The 10,468-nt window shown below is 58.0% G+C and overlaps 1 protein-coding gene across 4 annotated transcripts in view; it reads left to right on the forward strand.

The window, feature by feature from the left end:
* Positions 1–10,327, forward strand: part of EVI5L (ecotropic viral integration site 5 like) — a 57,545-nt gene extending 47,218 nt beyond the window's left edge. For all 4 annotated transcript variants that reach the window (XM_090059921.1, XM_090059923.1, XM_090059920.1 and 1 more), the window contains 6 exons: positions 1,603–1,743; positions 2,448–2,606; positions 3,447–3,593; positions 3,916–4,011; positions 4,092–4,187; positions 5,930–10,327. In XM_090059921.1, coding sequence (XP_089916047.1) covers positions 1,603–1,743; positions 2,448–2,606; positions 3,447–3,593; positions 3,916–4,011; positions 4,092–4,187; positions 5,930–6,235 — 945 coding nt within the window. In that variant the 3' untranslated portion in view covers positions 6,236–10,327. The remainder of the gene's footprint in view (positions 1–1,602; positions 1,744–2,447; positions 2,607–3,446; positions 3,594–3,915; positions 4,012–4,091; positions 4,188–5,929) is intronic.
* The last annotated feature ends 141 nt before the right edge of the window (positions 10,328–10,468 follow it).

Below are 10,468 nucleotides of genomic sequence, written 5' to 3' on the forward strand. Positions count from 1 at the left end.
CCCAGAAATCCCTGTGCTAGGATCTTGGGAGATCCCTGGACTGGAGTCCCAGGAGATCCCTGGGCTGCAATTCCCAGAAATTCCTGAGATAGGAAGCTAAGTAGGCTCTGCCTGGTTCTGGGCGTGAATGTGAGACTGGACAGTAACACCAGGGCGGTGGTGGGCAGGAGGGGTCTGTATTCAGTCATTTATGCCCCAGCAGCTGCTGGGCAAAAGTCTCCCTTATCCACTACCTTGTGGCCCTTTGAGGGGCCCCCTGGCTCGTGTCTCTGCTTCTCCCTCAGTCTGGTGGGAATGAAGAATTATATTCATTACACATAGAAGACAACTGAGCCCCATGGCCCTGGGAAAGCAGGGCTTGAGCTGAAGGGTCCCAGCAGGGCCCTGGAGCTCTGCCTGGGGATGGGCAGGAGGCAGTGGGGGTGAGCAGCCCAGAGCTGTGAGAACTGCTCCCTCCTTCTTTAACACCCTGATCCCCCACGTCTGCCTTTCCGGCTGCAGCACTGCAGCTCAGGCGACCGTGACCACACGCAGGGTGTGAGAAGGGGTGCGAGGCAGCACCCTTAGCTGTGGCGTCAGTCTCAAGCTGCAGGATGGGCTGAAGCTGCTGCCGAGGCCTCGTTGGGCCTGGGAACAAAAGGCTGTGGTAGGATTGGTGTCACCAAGTGGTGTGGTTGCTGCCCCCAGCGGGGTGCGGGGAACACACACGTCCTTCATGGCATTTTGGGGGTGGATTGGAGCAGGGTTTGCCAAACCCCTGCCCCTTGTGCCCAGATCAAACACCACGGAGCCCTGTCCTCCAGCCTGTAGGTCTGCATGGAGGCAGCACAGAGCCCGATCCTGGGGTGCAGAGACAAGTTAGAGCCTGATCCTGGGGTGTAAGGGTGGCACAGGGCCTGATCCAGGGGTGTAAGAGTGGCATGGAGCCTGATCCTGGAGTGCAAAGGCAGCATAGGGCCTGATCCTGGGGTGTGGGGGTAGCAAAAGGCCTGATTCGTGGGGGTGGCACAGGGCCTTATCCTGGCATGTCAAGGTGGGGCACAAAGCCCAATCTTGGGGTGTGTAGGCAACGTAGGACCTTACCCTGGTATGTATAGGGAAGACATGGGTCCTGTTTCTGGGAGGCAGCACAGAGCCTGATCTTGCCATGGTCGGGGAACATAGGGCTCAATCTTGGACCCCGATCCTGGTGCATGGGGCCTGATCCTGGCACATGGGAGCTGCACAGGGCTACAGCCAGTGTGTAGATAGGCTGTGCTCCCCCCCGCCCCCATTCCTATCTGCTCCTGCTTGCTTCTCTGTCTAGCACCAGATGCCAAATCAACCCCCTGGGAACCAGATTCCAGCCCCCAATCCTTCCATGAGCTGAAGGTGGGTGATCTGGCAGTGCAGCCTGTGGGGGGCAGCTGAGAGCAGGGCCTGACCAAGGGAATTGTGGCTAGCGCTGAAACCTAAGATAGAGGGGGGCGGGGGGTTGGAGATGAGATTCAAGCTACCCCAAGCCCCCTGGGGCCCAGCCCAAAGCCCAGTGCCATGGAGCAAAGCCGGGTGGAGGGACTGCGGGTGCTGCCTTGACCCCCCCACACCCTTTAAATCCTCCAGAAGCACAGCCTGCTACCCGATGAGAACAATGTGGCGCGGCTGCAGGAGGAGCTGAAGGCACTGACCGTGCGTGAGGCTGAGGCCCTGGCCGGGCTCCGCAATCTGCAGCAGCACGTCAAGGACCTCAGCGACAGCTGGCAGGTAGCAGCTCCCCCCACTCATATCCACCTGGCCCCCAGATCTCTGTGCACCTCTCCCCCCCCACACCCCAGCTAATGCCCCACCCACATGCCACCAGTCCAGCCAAGTGCCCAGGTCTGTGTCAGCCCAGAGAGAGCCTGGATGAGGGATGGCATTGCCATCCGACAGGATGCCCAACAGAACGGGGCTGAGAGCCCAGATTCCTGGCTTCTCCCCAGCTGCAGGAGGGAGCAGGGGAGCACTGGGAGTCTGGATGCTTCCGTTTTATCCCAATTCCAAGAGGGGAATGGGGTGCAGTGATTAGAGCAGGGCAGACAGTTGGGGCCTGGATGCCTGCGTTCTCTCCCAGTTCTAGGAGTGACTTGGGTAGAGTGGTTAGAGGAGGTGGGGGAGGCGCTCAGAGCCAGGATGCTTGAGTTCCCTCCTCGCTCCAGTAGAGGAGTGGTATGCAGTGGTTAGAGCAGAGGGTCACTGGGGGCCTGGACTCCTGGGTTCTCTCCTAGCCATGGAAGGGGAGTGGGGTGTGACTTGTGCTGAGAGCCAGGACTCCTGGCTTCTCCTCAGGCTTTCCCCTTCAGCAAATCAGAGGGAGAGGAGCCCTCTGTTCCTTGATGGTGTCCAGGGAGGTCTCAGGTTAGGCGGTGGTGGGGTGGGGGTTCTAACCAGCCCCTCCCCCAGGGTTTCACCCACACCTCCCACCCCAGGCACATGTGACACGGACAGGCGGACGCTGGAAGGAGTCCCCCCGCAAGGCAGCACTGGGTGAGCTGCAGGATGAGCTGATGGGTACACGGCTGCGTGAGGCCCAGGCCCAGGCCGAGCTGCACCGGCTGCGCCAGAGAGTCGTGGAGCTTGAGACACAGGTGGGCCAGGGAGAGGGGCACCAGGGTTGGGGCTGGCAGAGAGGAGGCAGTTGTGGTGACGGTTAGGAAAGAGAGGGGTGTGGATGGCGGGGTGGGTCCTGAATGCCTGTGTTCTGTGCATCTGGGAGGTTGTGTGTCCAGGACACCTGGGTTCTGTGTGTGTCTTTCTCAGATGCCTGGTTGCTGCTTGTGTGGGAGTGTATGTCCCAAATGCCAGGGGGATGTTGTATGTTCCAAATGCCTGGTGTATGTGTGCACGTGTCCCAGACACCTGGGTTCTATACATGTGCATGTTTGTCTCAGATGCCTGGGTTCTGCATGTGTGGGATTGTGCCCCCTGGACGCCTGGGTTGTGTGCGTGTCCCAGACATCTGGGTTCTGTGGGGTTGTGTGTCCCGGACACCTGGATATTGTATGTGTGCAATGCTGCAGGAGGACTGGGGTAGATGCTTGTGCAGGGCGAGCATGGTGGGGACAGCACTGCAGCCAGTGCCATGTGTGTTCATGAGGTGCATGGTACATTGTGGGTGGGGGAGAACACATTCTCTTGGGTGGTGGCATATTTGGAAACCCAGGAGTGTGGGGGACAGTACTCACCCCCGGCCAGGGCCCCAGGCACAGCCCCTCTTGCCAGGACTTGGAGCATGGGAAGCCTCAAGCTCCTAGTATAGCAGGGACCCCAGTGGCCAGGGTAGGGCCAGTCAGTGCCAAAGTGGGGGTTGGGGTTCACAGGACCATCACAGAGTGCAGATTCAAGGGGCATAGTAGCTGGTTGTGGGGAGGAGATGCCTAAGGACCCAGGGCCCCCCTAAGCTCTTCCTGCCATCTCCCTCTTCCCAGGACCAGATCCACAGCAACCTGCTGACACGGACTGAGCAGGCATGCGCAGGGCTGCAGGAGAAGCTGCAGTACGTCACAGCTCAGAACAAGGGGCTGCAGACACAGCTGAGCGAGACCAAGCGCAAACACGCCGAGTCCGAGTGCAAGGTGGGCCAGGAATGAAAGCAGGGGTCCATCCTGCTGGCCTGGTGGGGGGCTGTGCCCCAGGACTCCAGGGGTCTGAGCCCCAGGGGTTGGCAGTGGCAGAGAGACTGGAAATCAGAGCTCCACAGGCCTCAGCTGGAATCTGGTCTTACTGCGCCAGGAGCTGTATGTCCAGCAAGTGAACCCTCAGCCCCATCTGTAGTATGGGATACCTTCCAGCAGGCAGCTTGGGGACAGGCCTGCCTCCTTTGTTGTCTTAGGAAGGGGGCAAAGGGTGGGGCTTGATGCCCTGGTCCCCCTCCCCAACACCACGTTTGCTCCACAGAGCAAGGAGGAGGTGATGGCTGTGAGGCTGCGGGAAGCTGACAGCATGGCAGCCGTGGCAGAGATGCGACAGCGGATCGCCGAGCTAGAGATCCAGGTGAGTGGGAAATCCGGAGAGTTCTGGAGTTCTGAGTACCCCCAGCCTCGGTCATAACCATGGTGCATCTCCACCCACAGAGGGAAGAGGGCATGATCCAGGGGCAGTTGAACAACTCAGACTCTTCCCAGTACATCCGGGAGCTCAAGGACCAGATCGATGAGCTGAAGGCTGAGGTGAGTGGCCCCCTGCCCCCAGCTCCTGGGACTGTGGTGGCACCGGAGCCCCTACTACCCCCTCCTCCCCCAGGGCTCCTGGCTGGGTGGAGTTCCCTGGCCCCACTCCCCCTCCCTGCCTGGCTGAGGACTCTGAGGCTCATCCATCCCCTTGGTAGCACAGCCCAGCACTTAGGAAAGGGATCTGTGCTCAGCTTGAATTGGACCATCCCTCCCCAGCCAGCCTCTCTGTGGGGGACTCTAGGCTGCCCATCTCTCTGCTTGGTGAGGTTGCAGGGGTGGGAAGGGTGGTGCAGCCTTTGGGGAGACAAGCAGTCAGCCCCTAGCTCTGCCTCTCCTGCCTGGGTGAGTCACTTAACGTGCTCCTTGCTTCAGTTTCCCTGGTTGTAAAATGGGCAGATAGAGGCACAAGCTTGTGGGATCACATAGTTCCACAAGCTGCAGCAGCAACTGGCAGCCCCTCTTCCACCATCTCCCCCATCTCTAACTCTCCTAGTAGAAAATAAAGCAAAACTTAAGGACAGGGGCCGCAGCTCAGCCAGATGTTGCCCCTGCCACTGTCCCAGCCCCTGAGGACGGGAAATTGTGCTGGCAGTGAAGTCGTAGGCAACCGGGGGGGTGGGGGGGGATGGGAAGAGAGATCACGGGTCTGCCCCCTCCCTCTTTCATATCGCTGCCTTTGCGGCAGACCACAGCTGCCTACACAGGCCAGGAACAGCCAGTGCTGGGGGCTTTCGAGTCACTGATTTACAGAGCGGCTGATAGAGATCACAGGGAGCTTCTGAGTCAGCCCTGGCTTCAGTGCCCAAGCCTGTCACGCACAAATTCCCGGTGAGGGGGCAGGAGGCAAAGTTGGGGATTGGGTTCTCTCTGGGACTCATCGGGACATGGTGTCCTGGAGCTGTTGGGAGCTCTGTACATACAGTTTGTCGCTATATGTACAGCAACGAGCACACCTGGAGCTGCTTCTGGCTGAGGCTGGTAGGTGCTGCTGTGATGGGTCCCATCCCCTGCAAGAGCCAAGCAGTATCCCCCCAGGCAGACTGATCTGGTCTGGTTGTCCTTCCCAGCTGCCCCATGCTCCTCCCATGCCTGGAGCCACATGGGGGGGGCCTTCTTGCCCCCAGCCTGGGAATTGGTCCATCCCCACTTCCTGCAGGGGTTTTGAAAAGCCAGATGCCCTCTGGTTCCCTCTCCTGCTCTGGCCAGGTCATGACCACTGCCTCTTCCACCCACAGCAGCATGGGCACTGGTTGCAACCCAGGCTGGTGGTGGTGACTGAACCGTGCCAATGCTTTTAGGACTCAACCCCAGAGGATCCTGGCTAGAAGGTTTCACCCTCCCTTCAGGCTCAGCCTGATGCTCCACTGGGATCAGGAAAGAATTTCACCTCTCCCCTCCCCACCCCTGCTCAGATCAGCATGGGGGGGCATTCCCCTTTCTCTGCAGCAGGGGCCCAGCCTCTGCCTGTGGTCTCTGTAGTGCATTGAGCCTCCTCTGGCAGCCTCCAAGCCCTGTCAGCCCTCAGCCCCTGGCTTTCCCTGGGGCAGATTGAGAGGCTCAGGGGGCAGTGGAGCAGGTTGTTGGGCCATAGGATTGTTGTGGGATCAGTCAGACCAAGGCCTATCTGGGAAGACTGGGGGATTGGACAGAGATGATGCTACCTGAAGCTAGGGGCTGGACTAGCTGGCACTACCCAGGCATGGCCCAGCTGTGTGACTAACCCCTGCCCCCCACCACAGATCCGCCTGATGAAGGGCCCAAAGCCCTTTGAGGACTCCATGGCATTCGACGGCATCCACATCGTGAGCCACTTGGCAGTGGACGATGACTCCCTGCACTCATCAGATGAGGAGCTGCTGGCCAGCCCCATGGGGGTGGGCACCCTCCAGGATGTGCTATACCCACTGTCGCCCCGCAACGCCCGCTTCCTGCGGGGTGCCGGGAGCTCAGGCAAGGAGAGCAGCACGGACAGCGAGCCTGAGGAGTCGGCCACTGCCCCTGGCCTGCAGCCCCCGCTCCTCTTTGGAGAGGCCCTTGGCAAGTGATGGGGGGTGGGGTCTACTGCTGGCCATGGTAGAGAGGTGGTGCCATCAGCCCTTCTCCTTGAGGAGAGACACTTAGGCTGGGGGGACCCATTGCAATGGACCTGGGACACCTCCTGCATCCAAGGAGATGGCTCTCTGGCCACTGAGCATCTGCCATGGGCACCAGCTGTGACGGGGACACCGCTGCTCCATTCAGCTGCCCCTTCATCACTGCCTTTGTGCATCCCATGACCCTGTCCTGAGGCTTTGCACACAAGAGAACTCAGTGCTGCATCCAGGAGAAGTGACAGGGTAGGCATGTGACTGAAGCCAGCCTGGACTTCATATGGCCAACCTTGACCACCCATGGCCAACCCAGACCGCTTCTGGCAAATCCAGTCTATCCATGGCCACCTTGACCACCCATGGCCAGCCCAGACCACCCATGGCCAAACCAAACTGCCCCTGGCCAGCCTGGACCACTTATGGCCAGCCAATCAACCTACCCCCATCACACTCAGAGACACAAGGAGCTTTGTCCTCCCCACTATGTGTGTGCACATCCCCAGTGACCATGAGAAAGTCCATTTACAGCCGAGAGAGTTGGAGTCCTATGTCTCCCAGCTCCAAAGGGAACTCCTCTGCCCAGGCTCCTGGTGCGGGGAGGGGGCAGGGCGCCAAAAGCCCACTCGGTCAGAGATCGTATTGTATTTTTTTGTCCTCTAGGTATTATTTATTTAAACCCTTAACAGTGTCAGCAGAGCCCCGGACCTCCTCTCTTCTGGGGAGCTTCCCACTAAGCTTCAAGTTCTAGAAGATAACACTACAGACTGCTGGGCCATAGCAAAGTTAGAGCAAGGCAAAACCTGCTGCCTCCAGGTCTGTGATGGAGTGGAACAGCCGACTTCCTGCGTCCATCAGGACCCCAGGAGCACCCATTTCCTCATGTCCTTGCTTGTCCAGCTGGATTTTCTCCTGGCCCATCATCAGAAGAGAAGTTTCTGTAGCTCTACCTGCCCAGCCACCTGAATCACCAACCACCTCTCATCTCCCCAGCAAGAGCTGCCATGTAGCCAGGAAGTAGATGGAGCTGGGGGAGAGCAGGGGGTGGAGGAATGAGCCCTGTACCACCTGGAGAAGGTTCATCTCTAGACATGATGGGGTTGAGTCTGCCTAGCCCCATTCCTCTGCAAGAATATCTGTCCCCCAGAGCAATTAGCAGGCAAAGATACTTTGGAGCAGGCCACATTCATGCCCCAGCAAGCCCTGTGTAAGATCCATCAGCATACCAGATCCACCCGCAGCCGACACCCTGGGTCTGCTCAGTGTTCCTTTAATCCATCTTGGTCTGGGGAGCAACAGTGAAGCCACAATTCCACAGGCTTCAGCACAGGCATGCTGGAAGCTGGTCTGTCTGCACTATTGGTGACACTCAGCATGGACCCCTCTGCATTGGCACTGCCAGATGGCACCAGGCATGGAAGAAGCAGCCTAGAACACAAGACAGGAGCAGGGAGCAACCTGCCCAGCTGTGGAGAATCCAGCCCATCCCCTGATAAGCCGTGAGCCACTCACAAGATCCCATGAGGAAACACTGCATGGATTTAGGCCAGCTGATGCTTTGGCCCATGGGGTCTCCAGGCCCAGCATGCTTCACATGGACGGGGACAAGTTCCTCCAAAACAAGGGATTCCCCTGGGAAAACCTCAGTTGAGCTGCCCTGTGGTGGTGGTGGTAAACCCCACATCTCACATCTCGTGGTGAGATGGCAGTGCGGAGGCCATAACCCCCATCTCTTCCACACCCCCTGCAGTAGTAACCCCACCACCCTGAGGGTCACCAGTTGGGACCTCCTGGACCACCTGCACCCTCTGGGGACAGATCTCAGGTGTCTGAAAGGACAACCTGGCCTCGAGGCATTGTGGTCAAGGAGCAGAGACCATGTGGCAATGAGAAGACCTAGCCCACCATCATCCTTCGAAAAGAAGCAGGTGCTGCTTAGCTTTGGGTGAGATGGCTGGAGAGACAGGAAGTGCTGCTCTCTACTGTCCTCTCCAGGAAGATCTTGGCCTGGGCACAGACCAGGGATGGAGATGCTGGGGTTGGCTTGCCTTCATTCTCACCCAGTCCCTGCACCCTGTGGATTCAGTGAACCAAGATGCCTGGCCACTGGGGGCACTTCAGTGAGAGAGATCTTCACTCCTGCTCTCTAGACTTTTCCTCTCAAACCATCTCTCAGGTGTCAGCTACTGCCATGACTGGCATCTCTCTTGCCCCTTCCTGATACCATCAAACCAGCATTTGGGTTGGAGCCATCAGCGCCAAACACTTGGACTCGTCCTCCATCCTCTCCCCCATAACCATTGTCCCCCTGCCCCCATCCTCCTACTGGAGTACGATGTATACTGGTATAAATAACGCCTGGGAAAGTCTTTGGGTATTTATAATCTGTATATTTTAATATATATTATATATATGCACACGCAAACACACGCACACTGCTCTGGATTGCCAATTCTTGCGATACACACCTGCCACCAGAACCACCACCAGCCAACTCCTCCCCCTCACCTCCCCATGCTTTTGGCTATCGGCTCTCCATGCCTCAGTCATTGGTTGACTGTTGACTGAGACGGTTGATTCACGGCAAGGAGCTAGGGGTGGGCATGAACTGGTTTATGCCCATGTATCATATCTGTTGGATTTGCTTCAGGGTCTGTCCCCTTTGGCTATGAGATCCTCCCAGTAGTTTCCCTCTAGCATTGGTGATCTTTCCTCACATAAAACTAGTACTGGTTGGATCCAAGGCAAGCATTTGGCCCTTACAGAGATCCCCAGATCCTCACACCAGCAGCTGTTTCATCCAAACACCCCCTAGATAGGGCCTGTTGAGATGGAGATCCATCCAAGCTATGACCATGGTGGGAGGGAGGTTTTGAGAATTGGAAGCTCAAGACCCAAGGAGAAGTTGGTCATGCTAAGGCCACCTCTCCATGGGGTTTCCCTGCTGCCAGACATCAGTCCCTGCCCCACTGGGTTGGGAATGAGGTTTGAGCTCTCACCCAGCCCCGACACTTGTGGCTGACTTTACATGGATGTCACCAACTTCGGGGCTGCATTGTGGGTGGGACCTAGTGCCTTTCTGGCTCCTTGATACAAACCCAAAGGTGCCAGAGACCCTCTGGCTGTCCCATCTCCCAGCTTTGCCACTCTCTGTGGCTGCCCTGTAGCGTGTTTACAGCTCCAAGGTGCACTTGACCAGGAGGCAGGGAGAAAGCACATAGATCAGGGTGATACAGCAGCAGGACAGCATTTGGAGCAGGGAGCACTGCCTAGAGCTGCCAAGATCCTGGGGCATGGAGAATGGCAGTGACAAGGCAGGTTTGAGCAGCACTGGGTTGAGACCCACCTCCAAAAGATGCTCCCCACCCTCCTCCAAAGCCCATACATAAGAGCAGCAACACCTGGAGCTCCCAGCATGGGGCATGCTTGCAACATACACTATGGGTCACCTCTTCCAGTGGGCCTGTCGCCCCTGAACCCCCAGTGCTGTCTGGGAACCCATGCCTATGTAGCACCCAGGCTGAAAGCCTCACATCGAGACCAGGAGCCCGCAGCACTGGGCAGTCCAACAACCCAGACAACAAGGGCACACCTGGGTTCAAGCCCCGCCCCGCTTGCTTTGCCCAAAGCAGCCGCTGCCAAGAATGATGCCAGCTAGGCTGTCTCTGCTGTTCATCTGCTATGGCCGGGCAAAGATGGCCCACCTTCAGCAAAGTGTTGGGGACATCCTGCCCCATAGGGGACTGCCCACACTGGTGGAGGCCAGAAGGTAGCAGGTGCCACCTCCTCCAGTTGAGGGAGTAGTGGGGAGGGCATCAGCCCCCCATCTCCAAGGACAGCACTCAGGCTACAGTGATCCTGCTCCAGTTCCCCACATGGCTGGAATAAAGGTGTCACTGTGCCCCTTTGCCCCATCACTTTCATCCTCTCCAGACCACAGCCATTTTTCAGGACAAAACCGGATGATTGTATAAAAAAAAGGGAAAAAGTCTGTACTTTCCGAAGTGAAAGGGCAACACTACCAATAAACTCTTTCCACTGTCTTAGTAATGCCATGTCTTGGTGCTCTCTGGGACTCGGGGCAGGCAGAGAAGGCCCCATGGGTGTGGGGGTGACTCTGTGGGCCTCAGTTGGCCCAGGGAGCCTAGACTGAGCAACGACACCTCATCACCAAGTCTTGAGGGCACTTGG

The sequence above is a fragment of the Crocodylus siamensis genome, chromosome 8, assembly GCF_052110815.1.
Source record: "Crocodylus siamensis isolate JL-2025a chromosome 8, ASM5211081v1, whole genome shotgun sequence".
Classification (NCBI taxonomy): domain Eukaryota; kingdom Metazoa; phylum Chordata; order Crocodylia; family Crocodylidae; genus Crocodylus; species Crocodylus siamensis.